This window comes from Delphinapterus leucas, chromosome 17 (genome assembly GCF_059928025.1).
Source record: "Delphinapterus leucas isolate spDelLeu-1000000601 "Yukka" chromosome 17, BTC_Dleu_Yukka2, whole genome shotgun sequence".
NCBI classification, from domain to species: Eukaryota; Metazoa; Chordata; class Mammalia; order Artiodactyla; family Monodontidae; genus Delphinapterus; species Delphinapterus leucas.
Genome location: NC_143145.1, coordinates 14,662,947 through 14,690,459, shown reverse-complemented (window position 1 = coordinate 14,690,459; position 27,513 = coordinate 14,662,947). Strand labels below are relative to the sequence as shown.

Here is a 27,513-nt window from a genome sequence, read left to right as displayed (position 1 = left end):
CTGTTTTTTAAATCCTGGAGAACGTTCCCCTCTTCTGATACTTTTATACTAACTTTATGTGATTTTGTAAATTAGTCCGATTTGAATTGTAACCCTGGACGGTGTTTACTGGACTTTGGCCGGTCCCCCGTGCTACTTTTGGCAACACCTTTTGGGGAGAACATCTAAACACCAAAACCCTACCAGAAAAGATCGGATCTGAACATTGACCCGGTGTCACCGAAGAAGCCTTTAAACCATGTGGACTTTTCTTGGCATTGCCACTTTCACCTATTTTTATAAGAAATGCGGAGACTTCGTCTCTCTGGCCAACAAGGAGCTCTTGCTGTGCGTGCTGGTGTTCCTGTCGCTGGGGCTGGTGCTGTCCTATCGCTGTCGCTACCGGAACGGGGCCCTCCTCGGGCGCCAGCAGAGCGGCTCCCAGTTCGCGGTCTTCTCGGATATTCTGTCAGCCTTGCCTTTCATTGGCTTCTTCTGGGCCAAATCCCCCCCTGGATCAGAAAATAAAGAGCAGCTCGGGTCTAGGAGGGTAGGTTGAATTCCAAGTGGGCAAATGAATGAGTGTGTTATATTAAAATTAGGACTGGGATTACTCAAATGTAAAGATTCTAATTTAAAGGGCGAAAGGCTGCAGGTTAGATACTGTGGTAGGAATTCTCATATAGCTGGGTTTTTTTGTTTGTTTGTTTTAAAAGCTCTTGACTGTTCCTGGGCTAAATCCTTGAGGCTCTTAGGAATGATCGAAAAACCTTTGTTTCATTTAGTGTTGGTGGTGCCAATGCTAAATAAAATTGGTTTGATTATGGATGTTGATTTGATGATGAAAGTTGAAATGTTTGAATCAGTAGGACAGAATCACGATTCATCTGTGTTGGAAAAAAGTATTTTTTTAATTTAAATCCTTTGGTAAGGATTATGTTTGAACGTGGGAAGAAAGAAACCCGCTACAGGTTAAGTCTGCGGCTTATAAGAAGGGACACAGCTGCCTGGGGAAAGTCACAGAACAGTGGGAAGAGCTGGCAGAGTAAAATGCTGTGTTTTAAAGTTTTAGGCAAAACACCCTCCCCTCCCCACGTCTGCGGAGCCTTGAGTAAATCAAGGTCCTAAATCAAGAGACTAATGTGTGCAGTTCAGCCATGTTCCTAAATCAAAGGTGGGTCTTCAGATACACGTGAAGTTACGATGATCCCTGCAAAGACAGCCGAGGACAGTGGTGGGAGATGAGGGGGGAAAGGTTGTCGAGGTCAGAACATTTCGGATTTGTTCCTTGGGTGTTTATACTTTTTCCCAAGAGCACTGGAGGATTCTAAGTATGGGAGTAATGATATTCGATTTTTACTTTTTAAGAAGCACATTCCAGTTTCTGTGTGGAGAATGGATTGTAGGAGTACAAGAGTGGAAGCAGGGATGTGGGGTAAGAGACTCCAGCAGTAGGCCAAGTAAGCGACGACAGTGACTTGACGTTAGGGTGCGTGGCCTACAAAATAATTCACTCTTTTTGGGTTCTGGATCCACATCATTTTCCTGTATCTGCAGTACAGATCAGCACGGTTTGCAGAAGAGGGGGGGCTTGGTTTAGCAGTTTTGCTTCACCACTGCTGACTGTGAGACCTTTGGCAAATTGCTTAGTTTCTGTAAGGATCCGTTGCCTCTTTTAGGTGGGAACAGCACTAACCTTGCTGGTAGTTATAGCGAATTGAATGAGTTAATGTTTGCAAAATGCCTTGTTCATAACTGTGATAAATAGTAGCTATTAACATTAGTCTAAAGGTAGTCTCTGTCAGGAACCTTTGAAGTGGTGCTGAATTCAGTGATAGGGTGGGTGTGGGTTGGAGGAATGGGAGGGGAGGGAGAGGGAATCTTAAATCCTCAAATTTGACATCTTTGGTATCTTTGAGATAATGTCCCTCGAGGTCACTGAGCACTAGTCCAGGTGGCTGGAATGTCGTTATACCGTAGAGAAATTTGGGGGTAGGAAATCGGATTACCAGCAGTCACTATTGGTTCCACTTTGTGAATACCTCAGGCTTTCTGCTTATTTCCTAAATACCTGGGAATTGGTAGACTGTAATGAGTACTAAGTTCCCATTAGTGGGAACTGCTGATCTACTGACCAGGCTCTGAAAGACGTAACTTTCTCCAGAGTTCCCCTTCCAGGATTGTGTGTGTGTGTGTTTAACAGGGAAAATTTAGGAAGAAGAACTAATAACAAATGGCTAAGATGACAAAAGGGGCTTTTCTTGCTCTCAGAACAGTAATTTAAATACAGACAGTTGCTCTGGCCATTAAGAAATACTGAGAGTAAGAGTAGACTCTATTGTGAAAAGATAATTTGTCTAAGAGAAATTATAAAAAAGTAGAATGGACAGGAATGCCCCAGTCCACTATACAGGTGGAATGAATATTAGAATCACAGAGAATTAAAACTCTAAAGGATTTTAGGTTTTATCTCCTTCCTTTTTTATTAAAACCCTGTCAAAATGGCATTAAAACCCCATCAAAATTGCATTTAGTCTTAATCGATAAGGTCAGAGAACTCAAGGAAGATGGTTCCTTGCAACTCTGAATCTGAAATGTATTCATATTTGTGAATCCACATACCAAGAGAAAATACTTATTACAGTATTGAATTGGTACTTCCCTGGCGGTCCAGTGGTTAAGACTCTGTGCTTCCAATGCAGGGGACAAGGGTTCAGTCCCTGGTGCAGGAACTAAGATCACACATGCGCAGTACACACGGCTAAAAACAAAACAAAAGAAACAAACAATATTGAATTATTCTTTAAAAAAAAAGTAACAGGCACCGTTATGCTCAGTGGGCATAAATCTCTCAAAACAGGCCTTTTTCATCTTCTTATAATCAAAGTTAAGGTTTTTACTGTCAGCCCAATGAGTGATAGGTTTAATGTTTGTCCTTATTCCTAAACTGGAGGGCCACTTGTTTGACTAGGCTCTCATAAGAGTATCAGGATAGGGGAAAAGGAAGGTAAATTAAATATATTCTTATATGTAAGGACTAAAATTGTGAACAGGTCGAATCCCAAGGGACAGAATGAGTTATTCTCTTGGAATTTTACGATAAATATTCTCAATTAATAGATCAATAGCCAGGATTTGACAGTCTTTTTGTTATATAAAAGTGATTTTAGATTAAGGTAGATTTTTCAGATGAAAATCCAGAGGGAGAAAATAAAGATGAATAGTTGAAATATCTACAGGGTGCTGAATAATTTGCAACATGAAGTCATATCAGAAATTGTGTATGGGACTTCCCTGGTAGCGCAGTGGTTAAGAACCCCCCTGCCAATGGGACACGGGTTTGAGCCCTGGCCCGGGAAGATCCCACATGCCACGGAGCAACTAAGCCCGTGCGCCACAACTACTGAGCCTGTGCTCTAGAGCCTGCGAGCCACAGCTACTGAGCCCGTGTGCCACAACTACTGAAGCCCGCACACCTAGAGCCCATGCTCCGCAACAAGAGAAGCCACCACAATGAGAAGCCCGCGCACTGCAATGAAGAGTAGCCCCACTCGCCACAGCTAGAGAAAGCCCACGCGCAGCAATGAAGACCCAACGCAGCCAAAAATAAAATAAAATAATTAATTAAAAAAAAAGTTGTACATGATTTGCATCTGGTAGATGCTCAGTATATATTTGAAGCATTGAGTAATTAATGATAGAATTTTCCCTGTAAGTCTTTGAAGCCCCTTGTAAACATTTTTTATGTTTGGCCTATTATGGATTTATAAATATGTGACAGCATTTTCTAAATATGTCTGAATGATGGAAGACACATTTAATTTTATTGGGATATTATTGTACATTTTTGTTTAACCAATATTTTGATATCGTTTTTTATATATGATCTGGATTTAAAAACATAACAGTTCATTTGGTTTGATAATGTTTAGGGTATAGTTTTTACCTAAGATGCAAATGTCCAGTGTGTCTATATAGTAGTAATATGATTTAAAGACAACAAATGTGGCTACATAATTCACTTTTTTTTTTTAAAACAGTGCAAAGAAGGAACCAGTATTTCAGAAACAACCTTAATAGGAGCGACTGCCTCTACGTTGATATCTTCTCAAAATGATCCAGAAATTATCATCGTGGGGTCTGGTGTACTCGGCTCTGCTTTGGCAGCAGTGCTTTCCAGAGATGGGAGAAAGGTGACGGTAATTGAGAGAGATTTAAAAGAGCCTGACAGGATACTTGGAGAATTTCTGCAGCCAGGCGGTTATCATGTCCTTAAAGACCTGGGTCTTGAAGGTAGGTTCATAGTGATTTTTAGGAGTTATGTGGCATAAGCAAGCACTCTTGGCTATGACTGGTAAAAAGGTATTCCATTTTATTTTCATGTATAAAAGTTACTCTATTCATTTACCAACAAATTTGCATGAAAATGAGAGCAAAGGAGAAAATAAGCATGAGGAGATATGAAGTAGCCTTAGTGAGATAAATGAAGTGGCTAAAACATTGTAATGGTCAAAATTGAAGACTGGAAAACCAGAATGAGGACATGAAATTTAGTGAAAGGTGAAGGGAACTATCATTTGTAGAGTGCATATGATGTACCTGTTATGGAACCTTTTTTTTAAAGCATCATTCATCCATTAACCCAGTGCTTTTTAAATACTACTCATTTAGGAAATACTTATATTTGCTGTATGCTTTGTATGAGGTGCTGTACTGGGTGCCAAGGCTATACCGGTGAACAAGACAGATCAGCTATCTACTCTTGGGAATCAAAGTATAAATATAGGCCCAGGCTGTGAACTGAGAAAGAGCTGGCTTGGTATGTAGGGTAGGCAGTATGTTGTAGTAATTACCAGCATTGATTCTGGCACTAGATTGCCTGGGTTTGACTACCACCTCAGATACATAAAAAGCTGTGTGATCTTGGCTAAGTTACTTAACCTCCTGTGTATTAGTTTCCTCACCTGTAAAACTGGCACACTTAAAACAGTCCTTGTCTCGTAGTTTAAGAGGATTAATTAAATTCATAAAGACAAAGCATTCAGAACAGTTCCTGGTATGTAGTGAGCACTATGTGAATGTTTGCTATTTTATTCAATGAACTGAAAAGGAGACCGATGTAGCCAGAAAGTATTGGGTAATGGGGAAAGGAGTGGCTTGAGATTAAGGTTGGAGAGGTAGGCAGCTGCCAGGTCATGCAGGGCTTTGAAGGCAGTGGAGCAGGAATATGACAGGATCCTGTTTACGCCTCTATAAAGGCTTCAGACCTTTGACAGCTACTCACAATGACAGACACACCTTACATCCTGACTCAGTACCTACAAACATACCTAAATCAGACTGAAATTTTACTTTTTAAATACTTGTCATGATTTTACCCAGGTATACAATTCACAGCTCGAAAGTCATTTCACAATTTACCGTTGAGTCACATCCTGCAGTTTGTAGAAAGCTGTTTTAAAAGAATGTGTGGATATGGTGTGGTGAATAGCCTCCAAGACCGTGGTGGTGCGGTAGCAAGAGTCAACTCAAGGAGTCTGGTGGGAGCTCATTGCTAAGTCCAAATGACAGATGATGGTGGTTTGGACTAGTATGGTAGAGAGGATGTAAAGAGAAGTGGACAGATTCATGACCAAATTAAGAGGCAGGAATGGCATGACTTACTAAAGGACTGATGTGAGGTATGAGAGAGGGGGTATTAAAAAATGATTCCTAGGTTTTGATTTGAACAACTGGTAGATGGCGGTGCTGTTTGCTGATAAGAAGACCTAGAGAGGAACAGACACTGGGAGGAAGTTGGGAGACCTGTTGAGATATCCAAGTGGAGATGTCAAGTTGAATATATGAATCTCGAGTGCAGAGGAGTGAGTGATTTGAGCTGGCTGGAGTAGACATTTCAGAGATGTCAGCATATTGGTAATACTTAAAAGCCACAGCAGTGATGGAGACCAGCTAAGGAGAGTGTGCAGGGAGAAAAGAGAAGACAGAATAAACCAAGTCCTGGGAAACTGATGTTTAGAGATTGGGTAGAAGAAGAGGAGCTTGCCAGGGAGACTGAGCGGGAGCCAGCAGAGTGGCAGAAAAGAGCCAGGAGAGTTTGGTGTCCATAATCCAAGAGAGGAAAATGTTTCTAGCTGGAGGGGACGGGTACGTATCAGGAAAGGAAAGGAGCCATGTCATGGTTTGCTAATGAAGGGTCAGGTAAGATGAGTGTAGAGAAAGGGCCATTGGATTTGGCCATTTGGAGGTTGCTTGTGACATTGACGGTGTTTTGGTAGAGTTGTGTAGACGAAACCTAGACTGAAGTGAGTGGGAGATTTAAAAATTTGAGACTAGAGAACTACTCTCGAGGAGTTTTTCTCTAACAGAATACAGAAACGGCAGAGGTGAGATGCAGATGTGAGGATAAAGGAGGGTTTTTTTTAAAAAATTAATTTATATTTGGCTGCATTGGGTCTTTGTTGTGGTACGCAGGCTTCCCATTGTGGTGGCTTCTCTTGTTGCAGAGCACGGGCTCTAGGCGGTGGGCTTCAGTAGTTGTGGTGTGTGGGCTTAGTAGTTGTGGTGCACGGGCTTAGCTGCTCCGCGGCATGTGGGATCTTCCCGGACCAGGGCTCAAACCCGCGTCCCCTGCACTGGCAGGCGGATTCTTAGCCACTGCGCCACCAGGGAAGTCCCCAAAGGAGGGGTATTTTGATACTAGATAGAGTATGTTTGTGTGGTGACAGAGAAGATAAAGTTGAGAGGGAGGCGACTAAAGGGGTTACATTCATTGCTTCATTTAACAAATATTTATTAAGCATTGGCCGTATTGTAAGTACTGTTCTGGGTGCTGAGGCTACAGTAGTGAACAAAACAAAGATTCCAGCCCTCATAGAGCACACATTCTAGTTGCTAGTGTAGAGGGTGGTGATAAAAGATGAATAAATACAATTTAGAGTATATATTATGGTTATAAGGGCTTTAGAGAAGAATCAGAAAAGGGACATAGGGAGTTGAGGGTGGCGTGTAGTTTTAAATAATGAAGTGGGAGAAGGGAAAGCCTCGCTGAGAAGATGACATTTGAGTAAAGGACTGAAGGTGGTGAAGGAGTTAGGGCTACCTGGAGGAAAGGACTCTCTCTCCAGGCAGAGAGAGAATCAAGGGGAAAAGCCCGGTGGGAGGAGTGAGCCTGGCCTCTTTGAAGAGCAAGGAAGGAGAATCGTGTTGACTTGAGTGGTGTGAGTTATAGAGAAAAGGTCAGATGGGCAATGGGGGCTGGATTCCACTGTGGTCCACTATGTGGATTTGGCTTTTACTCCAAAGGGAAGCCACTGGAGAATTTTAAGAAGAGGAGTTATTATTAGATTTCACATTTTAGAAGTATGATTAGAAATATTATTTTAAAATATTCTTGTTATTGTGTAGAAAAAAGAGTAGATCATAAAGTGGCAAGTCAGAAGCAGGGAGACCTGTTAGAGATTATTGCGGAATCAGTGAGAGTTGTTGGCTTGGACTAGGGTCGTAGCCGTAGAGGTGGGGGAAGTGGTCACATTCTGGGAATATATTTATCTTCGGAAGGAAGAGTCAGTAGGACCGGCTGATGGATCAGATGTGAGGGATGAGAGAAAGAGGAGTCATGGTATTTAAATGAGACTAGACGACATTGCCAAGAAGAGGTGCAGGACGACCCCTGGGGTACTGTAACGTATAGAGGTCAGTGAGGTGAGCCGGAGCCAAAAAAGACGACCGAGAAGGAGCAGGTGAGGAGGAAAAGCAAAAGACTGCAGGGCTCTGGACCCAAGTGGAGAGAGTGCATTGTGAGGAAGGGAGGTCCACCTCTGTCCTTTTAAGTTTCCTAACCACCACCCTTCATGAGACGGTCACTTGAGGCAGATGTGACAGTATCCTGAGACAGGATTTTGTTACCTTTATCATTGAACATCAGGCAACTGGAAATGCCCTCAGACTAATGACTGGACTTAGAATCATTTAGAAATCCAGCCTCAGGGGATATGTCCAAGGTTGTGGCAGCAAACCTCAATGGGTTCTTACGGGTAGTTCATGTAAGGGTGAGGAGAGCCGTGCAAGAGGGAGGGGAGCCACTGAGGTATTTTAGCCAGTCCACGCATCATGTGTACCTTTAGTATCATAGCAAGAGTCCTTTTTAACATTCATTATGCTATCAGTTCCCCCTCAGGTGTGATGAGCTATGGATAATAGAAGCCCTTGAAATAGTTACTTTTCGGAGTGTGGACTTTTAATATAATACTGACTGACCCATCCTGGTGTGTGGGTTTTTAATAAGTGAATTGATTGCCCTTTGGCTTAAGCTTAATATCTAGAACTCTTCAAATGAATACATTATAATTTAAATGCTATATCTTTATAATAAGTCTCATTATTCAGTGGGGAACCTCCTCCTCACCTCACTTTCTTTAGGATTATCTTGACTTTTCTTGGCCTTTTTGCTTTTCTGTATATAAAATTTAGAATCAGGTTTCAATTCCCATGAAAACAAACCCTGTCAAGATTAAGACTGAAATAGCATTAAATGTCTAGCTCAGGTTTAGAAAAATTGTCTTGGACTTCCTATCCATGAATGTGGTATACTCTCCATTCAGTTAGGTCTTGAGTGTATTTAAATAAAATGTCATAAATTTTGTTTGTCTTTTGTTATATTTACTCCTTGACTCTGATTTATATTTGGACTTCCATAAGTGATACCTATTTTATTATGCACTGTATACTCATTTTGAGGTTCAGACTTCACACCAGGTCATGGTACAAAGTTATGATTGGATTTCTTATGGATGACTCCACCCATGGCCTGTGGTAGATGGCTTACTTCCATGCCATGTCTCAGGGCGTTGAATTGATTTTTTCTGGTCTCTGTCGTATTGACAAGAAATTTACGTATGGTGCCAAGTTCCAACGTCCATTGCCTGTGGGGGCCCCTACCTCCTATCCAGGAGTGGCCCTTATAACTCCAGCCTTTTAGGCTTGTGGTTCTAATGCCCTTATGCTATTGCCTTTAAAACTTGCTCACTGGTTTGACTTTGAAGTTGCTTTTCATTTTTAGCATATGCAGTTTTTTTGTTGGTTTGGTTTTTTAGCTTGCCTTTTCATAGAAAGCAATTCTGCATTTTTCAATGTGGAAGAGTTTTCCATGCCAGTTTATCTGATATGTTGATAGTAGTAGTCTAATATTGGAGCTATATGGTTAATAGTTAGTGACAGCTCTAAGTCCCATCACTGTCTTCAAACTTATTAACTATCTAGTATTTGTGAAGCCTGAATTTCATTAAGGTTTAGGGTGCCATCTTCCTGCCTGCTTAAGGAAGTAAAAGTGCCAAAGTCTGTCATGTTTGATTTCATCAATAAAGTAGAAAGAGAGAGAAAGATTTTTCAAGAAATCTTAAATTAGACCTTGTTTATATACTTGACTTAGGATAATTTACCCAAGGAAAAATTTTACTGTGCTACTATATACTTTTCACACCGCCTATATACTTTTCACATTGTCTGTTGTGTTCTAAATTGGACAGTTTTAGCATTTAAAGTTCTTCCATAATATAATTATGGCTTAAGAAAAACAAGCTATCTCAGTAGCTGACAAAACAAAAGTAGAAATGCTAGATGGGCTTTAAACGTTTAGGTCAGTAAAGACTGGCAGAGAGATCCAAAGTGAATACACTGCTAACTGGAAGCTTTTAGGATGTATGTGTACTTTTCTCTGAATGAATTTTAACTGGAATAATTTAGAAACCATACCAAAAAATTAACTTACTTTGGTCCTAGGTCAGATGTGTGACAAGTATTCATCCAGCTTGTCCCTGACTGGACTTTTAAGTGTGACTAAAAAGCATATCAGAAACTGATTTATTTTGATCTTAGCATAGATGTGTGATAAAAATTGTTTATTATAAAGTTTTCCTTTCATCAGAAATGAAGTTATTTTAATGTACTTAATCCTAATATATTTTAATGTATTTAAATATATATTATGTGACTATTTTAATATACATGCTAAAGTCCACTTTTTCACAGAAATGTATTTCTAATACTGTTAACCATTCTTTAGCATAATTTTAAGCCTGTACATAGTATTTTCTCAGTTCATACTTAATAATGTACTTTACCTAACTTAGATTCATATTTAGGTTATTTACAGTTATTCTTATTAGAGGTAACACTGTAGTGAACCTGTTTTTGTATACACCTTTAATAATTATTAAAAATATAAATTACATCTTTAGGATGAATATCTTAGATGGATTACAAGACTAAAATTATTATATCAAAGGATGCTAACTTCTTCGTGGTTCTTGATAATTATTGCTGTACTTATTTTCTAAAATGTTATTACTTTATAATATGACCAGTAATATATAAATTTATCCATTTTATCTTTATCTCACTAGCAATTTTGAGAGATCTGGTGTCTTATTGTTTCAGTTTTATTTCATTGATTTTTTTAAATCAAGTTTTGAGCATTTTCCCTGATATGTTCAATGTTTCTGTACTGCTTAGTGTGAATCATCTATACACTTTTACCCATTATTGTTAGGGTCTTAATATTTTTCCTATGAATTTTAATGAGTGAATTTTATATGTAAATATTTACCTTTTGTGATACTACGAATTTGCTAAGACTTGTCTTCCAGAAGCATTAAGATTTCTGAAATAGTTATATTAATGTCCAGTTCTCCAAATGGTATCATAGCTTTATGAACACAGAAACTCATTTTCAATGGTCCATGTCCTCTTGGTGCCTAGTGTAACTCTGGGTATATTACAAAATTGATTTTTTTGACCTGAATTGTTTTGCAGATACAGTGGAAGGTATTGATGCCCAGGTTGTAAATGGCTACATAATTCATGATCAGGAGAGCAAATCAGAGGTTCAGATTCCTTTCCCTCTGTCAGAAAACAGTCATGTGCAGAGTGGAAGAGCTTTCCATCATGGAAGGTTCATCATGAGTCTCCGGAAAGCAGCTATGGCAGAGCCCAAGTAAGACTATAGCTTCAAATACATGATGTTAAAGAAACACATTTAAACTTGGCCTTCGTACAAATACTATTTTATACATTTTCATAAGTGTTTGGGTATGGGTTAGAACATAGCTATTATACTAAAATAAACCATAAGTTAGAAGAATGTTAGTTCTTCAGTGCCTTTGTTAAGAGTATCATATAGATAACCTTCCTTTGAATGACATATCCTTTGACTAAATATGTGATCTTTTATGTGGTTGGAATTTAGAGGATATAGTTGTTGTAATTAAGGTTTAAGTTCATATGTGCCCATTTGGGAGTTGGGGTTTGTGGTTATGGTACTTTTTATTAAAAGTCAGGTTAGAGAACTTCAAGAGAAGATCCCTGTTGCATTCATATTAAGGACCTAGACTGACAGAACTGGCTGCTTCTCTCTCTCTTTTTATTGAGTTATAGTTGATGTACAATATTATGTAAGTTACAGGTGTATAGTATAATGATTCACAGTTTTTAAAGGGCTTCTCCTCTTAACTATTAACTTATATTTGTCTCTAGCCCTATGCATTATAATGGAGGTTTAAGTTTTAAACATGAGAACCCTCATGTCATTGGCAAAGGCTTAAGTGTTGACAAAGCAAGTGAAATGAGTGGATTATTCTTAGAACTGAAAGAATTTGATATCTATGGAAGTAGTATATGTTCACTGTAGAAAAATGGAAAAATACTCAGAAATATAAAGAAGATTGTAAAAATTATCCATGATCCTTCTAACTAGAAGTAACTACTCTGAATAATTTGGTAGATAAATTCCAATTCCGTGTATGAATTTGTGTGGGTATGTAAAATTTTTCTGCATGTACTTTATTTTTTAACGAATGAGATAAAACCTCATGTTACTTTTTAAAATGCTTTAAAAAAAATCATTACATTAGTAATATGTATTCCATTTTAAGAAATTAGAAAATTAAGGGCTTCCCTGGTGACACAGTGGTTAAGAATCCGCCTGCCAATGCAGGGGACACGGATTCAAGCCCTGGTCTGGGAAGGTCCCACATGCCGCGGAGCAACTAAGCCCGTGCGCCACAGCTAGTAAGCTTGCGTGCCACAACTACTGAAGCCCGCACGCCTAGAGCCCGTGCTCAGCAACAAGAGAAGCCACCGCAGTGAGAAGCCCACACACCTCAACGAAGAGTAGCCCCCGCTCGCCACAACTAGAGTAAGCCCGTGCACAGCAACGAAGACCCAACACAGCCAAAATTAAAATAAATTAAAAAAAAGAAAGAAATTAGAAAATTGAAACCACACCAATTCTAAAATCCGTTAATGATCTTCCTGCTTTTCGTCATTCCAGACCTTTTTCTATGTACATGTGTGTCCAGTTTACATGGGTAAACTCGAGATAAAGAAAAGGGAATTTTTCATTCCTTATTTAAATTGTTCAGTTGTGCTACCGGAGAATTTATTTCTGTTTATTTATCTTTTAGCACAAAGTTTATTGAGGGCACTGTGCTGCAGTTACTAGAAGAAGATGATGCTGTGATGGGAGTTCAGTACAGGGATAAAGAGACTGGAGACATCAAGGTGAGATATATCAAATATTAGCTCTTCCTAAGAGATTTTTATTTTCTTTTTCTCCTACTCCTTTAAAAAAGTAGGCTCACCAATTTATTATTCATCAAAGGGACCAAGATCTAAGCCCTCTGCACCAAATTGAACACATGTTCTTTAGAGCACTTCAGAATGCTGTTCAAATAACTTCAGAAACAAACACCACGATTTTAACTGTATTAAAAACTGAAATGAGAAATGTACCCTAGGAGAGAAGCAGAGGGGAACTGGAAGATGCAAAAAGGAAGGATTCAGCATAAAAGAAATAATTAGAATAAAATATTGTTTAAGTAAGAAAGGCAAAAAGTAAGAGAATGTCTGGGGAAATAGCAGAATAAAATAGTTTGCTCCTGTTGGTTTAGTAAAGAAGAGAAAGTCCAAGGCTTATCTGTTGATTCTTCCCGGCTGCTCCATAGGGAAACCACGTCCTAGGAATTATACTCTAATGGGGGCAATTACAAAATAATATAAATACATACATCTACATGTACAAAAATTCTTCTAAGCCCTAGCCACTAACTGTGAAGTTAGAAAATTCTAGAATAAAGGAATGTGGTTAGTCCTTGGAATTTGTAATGAGATTCAATCCTCTATGGGCTGTGCGTGCTTTGTAGCAGTTTCCCCCAGTGTCCATCAAAGTAGCTTAATCCCAGATGGTTTGGATGGTAGGGCTTTGGAGGAAGGTGATCCTCAGGGACTCAAGGGGAAGGGTCTCTAGAGATTGGTTGTGCATTACCTTCAGCCCATGTAACAGCTCCTTCAATAGCATCATCTTCAAATACGCTGTAATGCCCCATAATGTATTTAAATTTGTTCATGTACCTTTTAAAAGAATGTCCTTTTCACTGTGTACTTCTAACCATTTAGCTGAGTATTCTTTGTTTTTGTTGTAGGAACTCCATGCTCCATTGACCGTTGTTGCAGATGGACTTTTTTCCAAGTTCAGGAAAAACCTGGTCGCCAATAAAGTTTCCATTTCTTCACATTTTGTTGGCTTCCTTATGAAGGTACCATAGGAATGCAATTGTAGGAAATAAAAGCAACTTGAAACTTGAAAATTATTAAAATATTTTATTTATTTGTTTTTCTAGAATGCACCGCAGTTTAAAGCAAATCATGCTGAACTTATTTTAGCTAATCCGAGTCCAGTTCTCATCTACCAGATTTCACCTAATGAAACTCGAGTACTTGTTGACGTCCGAGGAGAAATGCCAAGGAATTTAAGAGAATACATGACTGAAAACATTTACCCACAATTACCTGGTAAGAAATAGTATTTCACTGCCATTGTAACCTACTGTCTGCAAGCAAGTCTCACAAAAGGCCCTTCATTTCCAGTTCTCACTGAAGCTTTGTCTAAATTAGGCCAAAGATAAGGATGGCAGGTGAAAAATTCATCCAGTAAGCTACACTGGAGCTGAATGAACTATTTAAACTAGCACATAAAAAAAATCTCCAAGTAAAAAAAATAGTTTCAATGTATTTTTTCTTAGTAATAATTATAGTTTTCTGAATAATCATTAATAGTGGCATATATGGTATTTTTTAAGGTAGTCTGGATAGCAGTGTAGGTATGTGAATTCTTGAAATAGCTCTTACACTTAATTACTTCTTGTGCTTGGTTTTTGTAGAAATGGTAGCTACCATATATTGAATGTCTACCATATAAGAGGTGTTTTACAAACATAATTGAATGTCTACACAACTACCCTATGAGGTAGGCATTATCATGATCCCCATTTTACAGATGAGGAAACTAAGATTCAGAGAGGTTACTTAGCTTCTCCAAATACAAACCTTTAGTAAGTGGCAGAGCCAAGGTGGAAAGCAGGTCTGTCTGGCTCATACATCTCTGACCTCAGAACATGAGGGTTATAAGGGGTCTTTCAGACATCTTTGTAAAACACTCATTAAAATTATTATTTTTTGAGAATAGGAAGATGTAAGAAAGAAATGTAAACAAATTATTAAGAATATTGATAAAATTGAAGGGAAACCCTGCTTGCCAGTTATGATATGATTATAGTAATAGCACATTATCCTTGGTATGAGTACGTTTTATTTAAATATTATGTTTTTTAAGTTATTTTTTAAATTAAGCAAAGTTATTTTTTAAACTTAAGTGAAAGCACTCTATTTAATAATTAATGGAATATTAACAGAAATTAAGGTATACATGGACCAATTTAGATTTTTAACAATGACATTTTCAGCACTTCAATACATTTTCACTCAGTTAAGCCATTTTTGAAGCTTTCAGATGGAAAGAATGAGTTACGCATATTTAGGAGAAGGATAGTTAATAATGTGATAGTTTTAGCATTTTTTTCTTTTATATAGATCTTTTTCCCCCAATCCGAAACTTAGTTGCAGCAGACTGCCCTGTGTAATTTTATGCTCAAATTAGTCAAGTTATGGAAATTCTACTCATTGTAGGAAGGAATAGTTTCAGCATAGGCATTCTGCTCCTATATTCCCAGATTACGAATTGTATGAAAAGAAAGTTTATTTTCTATGCAGGTAGAAGCACAAAACTTTAAAACTGGGAAGTATCTCAGAGATAAGCTAATCCAACTGTTTCATTTCTAGATGAAGAAACTAAAGCTCAGAAAGGTAGTGCTCTATACACCTTACCCTTTTTCTACTGTACATACCCTCCTGCTGTTTGTGAATTGGTGGTATATTTCATCTGATCTTATAGAATATGGTGGTGACAGTAAATTAGGCGTTAAATATATGATACCTAGCATTTAACATTTGGAAGAGAGGTGGGTGGTTTTTCTCCCTGTCTCATCTCATCTGGATTTGCTTCACTTTTCCTCAAGTTTTCTGGTTCACCCAGCTCTATGTTTATCTATTTACATTGATTTTCTCTTAGATTCCTTAGTAATTCCTTAGCTTGAATAACTAGGTGGTTAATGAACAATTTTAGTAACGATTAGTTCTTGATTTTTCGCAAGGAATATATGTAACAACCATAACAGATGTGTAGCAGGTATTTGTTTATTCTTGATAAGAAAATGTGGTAACTTGAAATTGGAATGTTATAAACCATTTATTTGGTGGGGTGGGCTTTACTGCAGATCACCTCAAAGAACCGTTCCTAGAAGCCACTCAGAATTCTCGTTTGAGGTCGATGCCAGCAAGCTTCCTCCCTTCTTCACCAGTAAACAAACGAGGTATTATTTTATTGGACTGATTTTATAAAAGATATTCCAAATATTCAGATTCATTACTCCAAATGACATGTATGTGGTACAGTTTGTAACATGTGGTACGGAAACTTGATTACTGTGGATTAATGCATTAGTAATACCAAAATTAGTTTTATATCTATTATTTAATATTCAGTACATATAGGTCACTGTTCTAGTTATTGGAGATACAACAGTTAATTAAATACAGTCCTTAATCTAGAGAAGGCAGTTTTCTAGTGAGAGATATAGACATATAATTTCAGAACACTGATCATAAATGCTGTAATGAAAGCCCACTCATGGTACCCCAGATTCACTGCGAAGGGGTGGGGTGTACAAGGCAGGGAGGGGAGCCTGTGAACTGGGAAGGATGCTTGGGGAAGACATTGCTCTGGAAACAAAGCTGGACTTGGGGCACAGAGGGTGAGTGGGAGCTCATCAGGTGGACGTGAGATGAGGGAGTTTTTCTTTTTTTTTTTGGCTGCGTTGGGTCTTCATTGCTGCCCACGGGCTTTCTCTAGTTGCGGCGAGCGGGAGCTGCTCTTTGTTGCGGTACACGGGCTTCTCACTGCGGTGGCTTTTCTTGTTGTGGAGCATGGGCTCTTGGCGCGCGGGCTTCAGTAGTTGCAGCACGTAGGCTAGGTAGTTGCGGCACGCAGGGTCAGTAGTTGTGGTGCACGGGCTTAGTTGCTCCGTGGCATGTGGGATCTTCCCGGACCAGGGATTGAACCCACGTCCCCTGCACTGGCAGGTGGATTCTTAACCACTGTGCCACCAGGGAGGTCCCGAGAGATGAGGAACTTCTAAGTAGGCAGAACAACATCTACAAAAGCTAGGATGGCCGAGAAATGGCAGCACTTAAGTGAACTCAAGTAGCTTCCTATGGCTGGAGCATAGGATAGGTGTCAGAGTGGTAGAAAGGTAAGATATTTATTTAAAGCTTAGTTTTAATCCTATAGACGATGGAAAGTCATTGAAAAGTTCTAATAGCTTTATTGAGATATAATTCACAAATCATATAATTCACACATTTAAAGTGTACAGTTCACTAGTTTTTAGTATATTCATAGGTCTATGCAACCATCACCACAATTAATTTTAGAACATTTTTATCACACCAGAAAGAAACCCTGTACCCATTAGCAGTCACTCCTCTTTTCCTCCCGGTCCCCAGGCAACCATTAATTTACCTTCTGTCTCTATAGGTTTGCCTCTTCTGGATATTTCCTATAAATGGAATCATACAATATGATCCTTTGTAACTGGCTTCTTTGAGGTTCATCCATGTTGTAACATGTATCAGTCCTTCATCTGCTTTTATGGCCAAATAATATTCCATGTATGGATATGTCAGTACTACATTTTGACTATCCATTCATCAATTGGTAGACATTTGGGTTGTTTCTACTTTTGGTTCATACCTGTGTATGAGTTGTTGTGTGGACATTTATTTTTATTTTCCTTGGGTATATACCTAGGAGTTGAATTGCTGGGTCTTAGGGTAACTCTGTTTAATGCTTTGAGCAACTGCCGAACTGTTTCCCAAAGTGTCTGACCCATCTTACGTTTCCATTAACAATGTATGAGGGTTCCGATTTCTCCAGATCCTTGGCATTGGTTATTATCTGCCTTTTTGCTCATAGCATCCTAGTAGATGTGAAATGATATCTCACTGTGATTTTGATTTGTATTTCTCTGATGGATAATGATGGTGAACATATTTTCATGTGCTTATTGGCCATTTGTGTATCTTCTTTGGAGAAATGTCTGTTCAGACTTTGCACATATTTTAACTGGGTAAATTTTAAAAAATTTATTAAGTTCTAAGAATTCTTTATTCTAGATATAAATCCCTTATTAGATATGATTTGCAAAGTTTTTCTCTCATTCCATGGATTGTCATTTTGGTTTCCTTGATGGTGTTCTTTGAAGTTTTTAATTTTCATGAAGTCCAGTTTATCTTGTTTCTTCTTTTGTCACTTTTGATGTCATATGTAAAGTCTTTGCTCAACCCAAAGTCATGAAGATTTACTCCTATATTTTCTTCTAAGAGTTTTATAGCTTTAGCTTTTACAGGCAGGTGTTTTGATTCATTTGAGTTACATTTTATGTATGGTGTGAGGAAGGGGTTCAGCTTCTTTTGTATGTGGATATCCAGTTGCACCAGCCCCATATGATGAAAAGACTATTCCCTATTGAAGTGCCTTGGCAGTCTTGTCAAAATTTGACTGTAAATGTAAGAGTTTATTTCTTTCAACAGTATTTTGTAGTTTTCAGAGGGTAAGTTTCACATTTTTGTTAAATTTACTCCTAAGTATTTTACTCCTTTTCATGCTATTATAAGTGGACTTATTTTCATTTTAAGGTTCTTCATTGCTAGTGTATAGAAAAACATTGACTTTTGCATATTTAACTTGTATCTTGAAGCCTTGCTGAACTCATTTATTAGTTCTAATAGTTCACTGAAAAGTTTTAAACAAGGTAGTGGCATGACTAGAGTTTTGTTTCAAAGATATTACTCTGATATGTTGTGGAAGGTGGTTTGGAGGAAAGTTCCGACTAAAGCCTATAGTAAGGCTATTTAATTATTCCATGTAAATGATAATGAAGGGCCTGAACTAGGGTGTGGCAATAAAAATGGAAGGTAGAGAATGGATTTGGGTAGCATCTAAGATGAAGAATGCATGAAACTCAGTGATTAATGGTAGTAAGAAACAGTGAGGTCTCTTGAGGGATCCCAGGTTTCAGGCTTAGATAATTTTGCCACCTATTTGCTGACATCGGAAATACAGGGAAAAGTGTGTAAGTTTAGGGAAGTGTGGAGAGATGATGAGTTCACTTTTGGACATAGTGTGAAGGGCTGGGAGGTCATTTGAATGGCCAGGTGGAGCCCCACTGAAAACAGGAGGGTGGAGCCCTGAGGAGAGGTGTGAACGGGAGCTGTCGATATACTGTGGCTCCTGAGCTATGGAAAAACATGCATTATAAGCTACCAGTCATATGAACAAACTATACTGCAAAGCAGAATGAAAGCCAGGCCAAATTGATATAAACAGCATGCTGTGAGAACATCTCTTAGTTGGTGGGATTGGTAATGTTCCATGGAGAAAGAGGAGTAAAAGCTGGTTATAGTTCGTGGTTTTTAGTGAAGGTATTAGACTAATACATAAAAAACTTGGATTAATATTTAGAATATACCTTTTCATAAATATATGTGTATTCTATAATTAGTTATAAGTGTAGTATATTGTGACATTACAGAAAAAAATTATCCATAATTCTGCCACCTTGCCACTATTATTATGGTTGGCTATTTCTCTCAGAGACAAAATTAAATAAATACTTTAACTGTCCCTCTAAGTCATAGGTCATTAGCCAGGCTGACAACTGATGGGAACCTTAGTCAGGAGCTTGGTCAGGAGGTGTATCTCGAGTCGAAGTGCAGAGCTTTCTGCTTCTGTAGTTGTGTTTTTAAGGGGGCCTAATTTTCAGCTAAGATTCAATCAAGGCTTATTCTCCTAAATTAACTTCTGATGGTTTTGGGATATCTGCCTATTCCCTTGGAACCACACAGACATCTCTCTACAACATGCTGGCAGCAAATATTACTGTGAAACGTCAACGACCTCTTGATTTTTTTCCCTTGTGGAAGGCTTGCTGTTTATGCATGGATGCCTGTACATTGTTTTTTCGTGGAAGAGGCCTTATAAATATTTTGACATTGTTTGACTTAATCTTAGGGTCACATGTGAGCTTTTTTTTTTTTTTAAAGAAGATGTTGGGGGTAGGAGTTTATTAATTATTTATTTATTTTTGGCTGTGTTGGATCTTCGTTTCTGTGCGAGGGCTTTCTCTAGTTGCGGCGAGCGGGGGCCACTCTTCATCGCGGTGCGTGGGCCTCTCACTATCGTGGCCTCTCTTGTTGCAGAACACGGGCTCCAGACGCGCAGGCTCAGTAGTTGTGGCTCACGGACCTAGTTGCTCCGCGGCATGTGGGATCCTCCCAGACCAGGGCTCGAACCCGTGTCCCCTGCATTAGCAGGCAGATTCTCAACCACTGCGCCACCAGGGAAGCCCGTACATGTGAGCTTCTTGAGGGCAGGGACCATGCTCTTGTTTTCACTGTATCCCCAGGGTCTGGCACATATTAGTTACCCAATAAATATTAAGTGAATCAACTCTTGAATTTTTGCCTGAACAAATTTTAGTCATGATTTAGTCCCTTGTATTTTCACATTCTCATTTACTAGCTCACATTCAAAATGTTTATAAATTACCAGAGTAGTCTTTTTGTTTGTCTTAAAGGATGCTCCAGGATGATGTCATAATCTACTTTCTCTCTTTTTATAGGTGTTCTTCTTTTGGGAGATGCTTATAACATGAGGCATCCTCTTACTGGAGGAGGAATGACTGTTGTTTTTAATGATATAAAACTATGGAGAAAATTGCTAAAGGGTATCCCTGACCTTTATGATGATGCAGCTGTTTTCCAGGTAAGATATTATTCTTTGACAAAAATGTCACAAAACAGCTTTCTTTCTGGGGCCTAAGAGGAATGGGTCTTTGAAGGGGAGGTCTGTACCTAGGAGCTTGGTCCTTAGTAGTGATTCTTAAGCAGTCTTGTTCAGGATTAGGAACTTGACTTGTAACCTATGAATCTTTTAGAATCTCTGTATTTGGATATTATATAACATTGGACCACTTAGCTTCAGAGATGTAACTCATTGCTCTGGAGATTTTTTTTTTGGTGGGTGTGTAAATGTTGAACAAGGCATAATTACTGTACAACAGTCCTCAGGATAACGATCAGTTTAGGGGATTATAAACATCAGTTTGTGCTCTCTCGCTCTCTCTCTCTCCCCCTCTCCCCCCTTCCCCTTCCTTCCTTCTTCCTTCCCTCCCTCCCTCCCTCCCTCCCTCTCTCCCTTTCTTCCTTCCCTTTACCATATAATAAGTGATCTTTTTCCTTTTTAGGCCAAAAAATCATTCTATTGGACAAGAAAAACGTCTCATTCCTTTGTTGTGAATATCCTTGCTCAGGCTCTTTATGAATTATTTTCTGCCACAGATGGTAAGTGCAGATATTTTTAAAAGAATATTGCTGAAGTGCAGGGTTTTAGCACAGGAAGGGAACTTAATTACAAAAAAGTTAGTGATTAGGCCAGAACTAGAAATGTTTCCTGAGTTTGCTAATTTCCAAGTTGGTTGTCCTTTTTGACTCAGCCCTTGAGCAAGATTTTTTCTAATCATCATGTAGCCACCGCTTTGTGTGGAAGGCTGTTGCTTCCGGAGACAGCCTTAATAGCAATACCTCACTAATGTGTCATTATTCACCCCTCTGGTCCAAATCAGATGCATAAGATTGCGATGCAGATCTTATGCAAATGCATGAGACTATGATGGAAGATCTTTCTGGCCATGAATTAAAAGGCAATATAGTTGTTAATCTTTTTCTTCCTGAACACTAGTTTTAATTTCTTTTCAAAGTAGTATTTTGTAAAATGAATATGAGCTTCATATCAAGCCTAGATTTTGTTAAAGTGCACAAGCAGAAATATTCCCACGCTTTTGTTTCCATATGAGGTGATGGTCAATCTATATGTTAAGGAAAACATGACTAAGCAGAAACAGTGGTAGAAATGGAGGAAAAGGCATCTGTGCCACCTCCCAACCATGGCCGTGTACAAATTAGTGAGTGGTAGGTTAGTAAAACTAGACCTTTAGGTTTTCAAGAATAAATATAACTTGAATCTCATTACCTCAGGTGTTTACGACAAAGCTATTTCTATGACCTGCCTGAGGCCCTAGTGATCTATGCTTTGGTGATCAGATTACAAAGGATGATACAGTACAGATACTTCCTGCAGAGTCTCTAGCCATCGTTCTTGCTAAAAGAAAAGACAACTTACTGTGATATGCCAAGCAAATCTCTCTTGCTAGTTGAGCATGGAAGTTACAGTGGCTGGTTGGGCAAGAAAAGAACTAAATTTGGAGTGTTTCTAAGCTCTTCTTTCTAAGCTTTTCTAAGCTCTTGAGTTTCGTACATGATGAGTTTGAAGCTGCCGACAAAACATTAAAAAAGTTACGAAATAGTGGAGGAGGAATGAGCTTTATTGGAGTAAAACGTTACCTGTTGTACCCTTTTTCATCTTTTGTGAAGAACAATCTAGACATACTCGAGAAGAACATTGGTTCTGTACTATTAAAAAGGTTATTGATTGATTATATTATGTTGTGAGGGCTTAATGAATTATTTTGAAAAGTATAAAAAATGTACACATATAAGGCATTATTATTTACTCTTCACAGCTGTTGTTTTTACTTGATAATTTACTGCTCAGAGATATGGATCAGGCATCTTAGAGACTGGGAATCTGGTTTCTAGAACTGTGTTTTTATAAGAAAAGTGTTTACAACAAAGTAGTTTGCATCATTTAATGAATTTACAACACAGTCAAGGAAATAGCTTTTAAATAACTAACTTCTAAGACCTGCATGTTTAGTAATTATTTACTAGCAGAAAAAGTTTATTCACACTTAAATTACTATGTGTAATGTGACTTATGAAATTTAAAGGAAATCTTGGGTTGCTGAAATGCCAGCACTAGATTTTTTAGAAATTATCTGTAAGGTGTAATAAATGTTGCACATTCATTTTTTTCTGACATTTCCTTAATACCCAACATAAATGTGTGGATAATTTGATCGGGAGTAATTTTTAACTTTTATTTTAGATTCCCTACATCAACTAAGAAAAGCGTGTTTTCTTTACTTCAAACTTGGTGGAGAATGTGTTGCTGGTCCAGTTGGGCTGCTTTCTGTGTAAGTTGTTTCGATGACACAGAGGAAACGGGTGTTCCAGGCTTTCTTAGGACAGTTGGGTTTATGAGTGACTGCAAGTGTCATTTTATCCTTCAGTTTATCATTCAGTAGTATCCCAAACAAAACGTAGCCCAGAGAAATGAAAACAGGCAATAGTTAGTGCTGCATTTTTGTTCTAGGAAACAGGGTTGATTCTATGGGAACCATGATTAATAGAAGTTTATATTTAGAATTTAATTCTGTTGGGACTCATGAAACTCAGTAACAGTTCTGATGGTGCAGACATATGTAGAATTATTCTTGGAAAGTCTGCAAAATGAAATTCTTTAAGATTTTTCCCCTTCGTCTGCTATCTGAATGTCAACACTGTTATCTTTTGAAACATCTAGACTCAACAAGCCAGGCAATCCAGCTATTTCAGACCGAGATCTCAAGACTAGTGAGAGAAACAGCTCAAAACAGACAATTTAATAAACGAAGAGGAAGTACTGGCTTCTCTGACAGGGGTGAAGTCTAAGTAGTTTATTGTAAGAAAAAAAATTTTTTACTTTGTCCCTTAGCTGGCAGATACAAGCTTGTAAAGTCCCCTAAAATGTAGAGTGTGTGTTTACCTTTACAGATGATATATAATTGGAACCTCTTTATGAGTCAACTTTCATTTCCAGGTCTCACTAATATATATATATATATATATACTTTTTATCTTTCCTATTTATTACAGATTGACTCCTAATCCTCTGGTTTTAATCGGACACTTCTTTGCCGTTGCAGCCTATGCCACATATTTTTGCTTTAAATCAGAACCTTGGATTACAAAACCCCGAGCCATTTTCAGTAGCGGTGCTGTATTGTACAGAGCGTGTTCTGTAATATTTCCTCTAATTTACTCAGAAATGAAGTACTTGGTTCATTAAGCTTAAAGGGGAACCATCTGTGAATGAATACTGGGAACTTGCCAAGTCTTAAGAGACTTGGAAGAGATGTACATGGCACAGTACTATACCTCTTCTAAAGTGGGAACTCTTGGACCAAGATTGGGATTAATTTGTTTTTGAAGTTATTTGTATATAAACATGTAAATATATACTTTAGTTTGCAATTTCAAATGAAGGGTACAATAAAATAGATATGTAAAAGAAATGATTGTTACCATAAATTAGTGCTAACACTGAAGAACTGCAGTTTGTCTTTTGAATTCAGTATTTGGGATGAGTTATTGTGGGGCATGCAAATAAAATGAAGAACGAACTCTCATGTCTTTTTGTCTCGCGCTGTGGACTTCTTTACGTAACTTCATGAAAAAGAAACCAAAGTGGGATGGAAAATGCGGAGGGAAACCTATTGTGTTAAATAACTCCTGACGCTGGGGAAGTTGCCTTAATATCTCTGGACCTTATTTTCCTCATCTATCCACCTGTCTTTCCTCACTTATGCAATTGGATAAGGTTCTTTTCTGAGTTCTTGGAAAATATCACATTTATATGGAAAGGCAATCGAGGGCTTTATATAAATTCCACTGTGTAACATTAATAAGCCAGGCTAGGCTTATTTCAAGAAACAGTGAATGAACAAATAAGCACTTGCAATATCTGGCATAATGCCTTAAAATCAGTCAGACTTTACTGAGTTTACAGTACATTTGAAGAGATTATGGACATTCAGAAGGGTATCATGACTCTTAAGTAAATCCCCAAATATCACTAAAGTAAATTGCTTCCATTAAAAGAGCAGTAAAATACAACCAGGAATTTTAAGTAACTACTTCAGATTCTAACGATTAGGGCTAAAATTTTATTTATAAAATAAAGCTTTTATAATTAACATTTCTCTTGTTCAACTTTTAAGTTGAAATTTTTTCAGTTGAGGAAAATTTTCACTAGCCAGATCACTTCGCCTTGTTTTAGCACAGTGTATGTGGACTCATTTGCTTGGTTTTGTGAAATTCCCCTCTGATAAATCATACACTTCAATTGTCTGGTTAAAAATACACTTTCTTAGATCTCACCTTTTTATTAGCAGCTGGCTTTCTACGCGGGGAACATTTTCACAGAGAACTAAAGCTCTCATTTCATGCAGTTACTGCAGTGCATCTGACTACAAATGAGAAACAGCAAGATAGTTTTGAGAAGTGGACGTACGATGGCCACAGACTTACCGGCTGAGTTCACGTGTCAGCTTCGGTGGGTGAGACTCCCAAACTCCTTACATGCCAGGCAACTTTCAGTTCACTTTTAAAATTCCTCCCTGGGTTTCCACCAAGCTGGGCTGATAAGCCTTCTGCTTCCCTCTGCTGACTAGATGCTTTTTAAAATCCTTTCTACAATGATGGTGAAATGAAGCATATAAAGTCATTTTTTTTCTCCTCCAGTATCTTAGGATTTGAGACCTTCTGACAAAAGAAATAACTTATCATAAAATCAGAAAACTGAAGGGAACCAGAGAAATCATTAGCCCTGATTTTATAGATGATGCCAGTAGGCTACCTTGGGACAAAGTTTAACTAGTGGCAGAATCAGGACTCAAGCTTTGCCTCCTGACTACAAATTAATGCTGCTTTTCTTACTACTTGCTGACTGACTGTCAAGCACATTTCAGACACTGGGTGTTTCTGTTTCTTCTGCTTGTTCCTCTCCTCTCCAGAGGACATAGCTATACAGTCAGAGTTAAAACACCTTTCTTACTCTTATCCAAATCGCCACAAGAGGATGGCACCTCCTCTTTCAGGGTAATTTTCATTCAGGAGTGATTTAGGATTTTGGAGGAGTTAAAAGCTAATGGCTAAGCTGTTATAAAAAAAAAAAGGGAGTGGGGACTTGGGGTGGGGCTCAGGGCTTGCTGAGGAAGGAGCAGCTGAAGTTGGGGAGTCCTACAGAAGGGCTGCAGGGAACCCCCAAGGTATCTGGATTGGAAGAGGACATTGAGCCTCAGACATGAACAAACTTCCATGGTACGTGGTCCACGGATTGCATGGTCTCTGCATCTGCTACTAGTCTCTCTGGTCACCATGTGCCTGCCAGCCTGTCGTGGATGTGACCATGGACACAACACTGGACCTACCAGGCTCCTCTCTTACCTTCCAGACAAGGTTTTTTGCAGGGTGAATATGTGGTTTTTGAATCACAGGCAGAAGGATGACTTTGGGTACTGGCAGTACCATTTTACTGAAAATCTGGAGTTGCACGAATAGTTCTTTAGAACATAAAACTAAATGGATTTATACACAACAATTACACTCAGCATTTATAAGAGGCAGTACAAAATGTGTTCTGCTTCTACATGATATAAACTGTATATAATACCATGATTTAAACAATATTAATTAATTAGTTCCGTGAAATACATCTTACTCAGAACGTCTGACGTTTCCCACAATAAAGGGAAATAAATGCAGTTCTTTGAGCAGTTGGGTTTCTTTTCATTTCCAAGTTCATTTTAGTGACGGTGGGAAGATTTAAGGATAATCCTTCCACTGAAGACGCAGAAGTCAAAAAACGTCACAGGACTGTTCTGAACTCATCAAAAATGAAATTAGGCACGTGTGCTTCAGCAACCTAAAAAAAATAAGAGTTAATTTTCATAGTGTTATAAGAAGCAATTCAAATTTTTCCATGTGAAAATTAAAGACACGAAGACATCCTCTTTGGAGCAAGGTGAATCACAGGGAAATACTGGGCCACTAACTGAAACCGCCACCTTCTGCTTCTGGTGTCCTACCGCTGGTGTCTAACTTCTTGGCACTGCTGACATCTGAAGGGATGCTATACAGCTCCCTGTCCCCCCACCCCCGCCCCAGACGTGAGCTCCTTGGCTCTTAAAGGCACTTGGATATGCAAGGATGCACGTGCCTCTGGGAATTACTAAGGAGTAGTCTCAGGTCACCTCATAATTAACTGATGGCCAACCTCAGTCACTTGCCAGAACGGGACATCTGGCAAGTGACTGAGGCCAGAGGAGGAAGACCCTCAAAGGCAGGCATTCCTTAACTGTGCTGGGGAAGCCCTCAGAGGGGTGGGACTGGGTAAATGGGGTGGAATGTAGAACTAGGTGATCTCCAAGCACTGGAAATTGGTAGTCTTTAAGAGCAGTATTTAATTCTTTTCTGACTATAAAGTTATCACCTGCTAATTAGAGAAAATTTAGCAAATGTAGAGAAGTATAAAAAAGGAATAATCTCTAATCTCAATTCCTTAAGAGAAAACTAAAACTGCTAATTATTTTGTATCAAATTCTTCCAGTTTACACACACTCACACACACACTCAAAACTAGAATCACATAATTTTCTGTCCTTTACTTCTGCTAAATTTTATGTTCTGAATATCCTTACATGTACATCTTGGTGAATTTTTGCATATATACCCAGCAGGTAAATTTCTAGCAGTGGAATTGCTGGGATCAGTAAGATATTACAAAAGTTTTTTTAAATAGATAAAGTCAAATTGCCCTCTCCAGAGATAAGCAAATTTACATTCCCATTGATAGTACTGAGAAGTCCCATTTCTTTGAAACTTTCCCAAGCACTGGGCGCCCAACATTTTACTTTTTACCCATTTTACTGTTATTTTGATTCATGGCCCTTTAATGTAAGGTTGAACATCTTCACAAATGTTTCTTGGCCACTTGTATTTCTTTTCCTGAAAACTGCCTGTTTCCTGAAAACTCCCATTTTTTTTTTTTTTTTCGGTTGGATTGGTTATCTTTTTCTTATTGATCTAGAAGACCACACTATAAGTTAGAAAAAAAAAAGTTCTTTTAATAGTTTTCCCAATTTTTAAAAAAAAATTTTGAGACATCTGACAGAGAATTGTTTCATTACATTCAGCACTTATAAGAGGTGAAATCTCTAAATCCTTTGTGGCTTCCTCCTTTGGTGTTATATATAGGATGTTCCGCTTTAGCCTAAGTTCTATGAATTTTTTTTTTTTTTTTTG

General features: G+C 38.4%; 2 protein-coding genes across 6 annotated transcripts in view; one reads left to right on the top strand and one right to left on the bottom strand.

Moving 5' to 3' along the window:
* The first annotated feature begins 174 nt into the window (after positions 1–174).
* SQLE (squalene epoxidase) lies at positions 175–23,841 on the top strand. 2 transcript variants are annotated; one of them, XR_016388310.1, is made up of 12 exons: positions 175–529; positions 4,020–4,272; positions 10,792–10,972; positions 12,441–12,537; positions 13,458–13,571; positions 13,656–13,827; positions 15,648–15,743; positions 20,112–20,254; positions 20,736–20,832; positions 22,496–22,583; positions 22,973–23,110; positions 23,305–23,399. XR_016388310.1 is itself a non-coding variant. In XM_022554105.3 (11 exons), exons 1-11 carry the CDS (start codon positions 239–241, stop codon positions 23,495–23,497), a joined length of 1,725 nt encoding a protein of 574 aa, XP_022409813.1. In that variant the 5' UTR covers positions 175–238; the 3' UTR covers positions 23,498–23,841. The 2 variants fall into 2 exon arrangements, 1 of the variants encoding a protein (XP_022409813.1); XM_022554105.3 differs by lacking the exon at positions 22,973–23,110 and having other exon boundaries at positions 23,305–23,841.
* The window catches only part of WASHC5 (WASH complex subunit 5), a 55,731-nt gene continuing 51,522 nt past the window's right edge, over positions 23,305–27,513 (bottom strand). For all 4 annotated transcript variants that reach the window (XM_089898728.1, XM_022554101.3, XM_022554102.3 and 1 more), the window contains one exon: positions 23,305–26,134. In XM_089898728.1, coding sequence (XP_089754854.1) covers positions 26,127–26,134 — 8 coding nt within the window. In that variant the 3' untranslated portion in view covers positions 23,305–26,126. The remainder of the gene's footprint in view (positions 26,135–27,513) is intronic.

Excerpts from the sequence above, each read along its gene's own strand:
- SQLE (XM_022554105.3), top strand. The coding sequence starts at position 239 with ATGTGGACTTTTCTTGGCATTGCCACTTTCACCTATTTTTATAAGAAA. Across the intron at positions 530-4,019 it reads AGCAGCTCGGGTCTAGGAGG|TGCAAAGAAGGAACCAGTAT; the intron begins GTAGGTTGAATT and ends TTTTTAAAACAG. Across the intron at positions 4,273-10,791 it reads TAAAGACCTGGGTCTTGAAG|ATACAGTGGAAGGTATTGAT; the intron begins GTAGGTTCATAG and ends ATTGTTTTGCAG.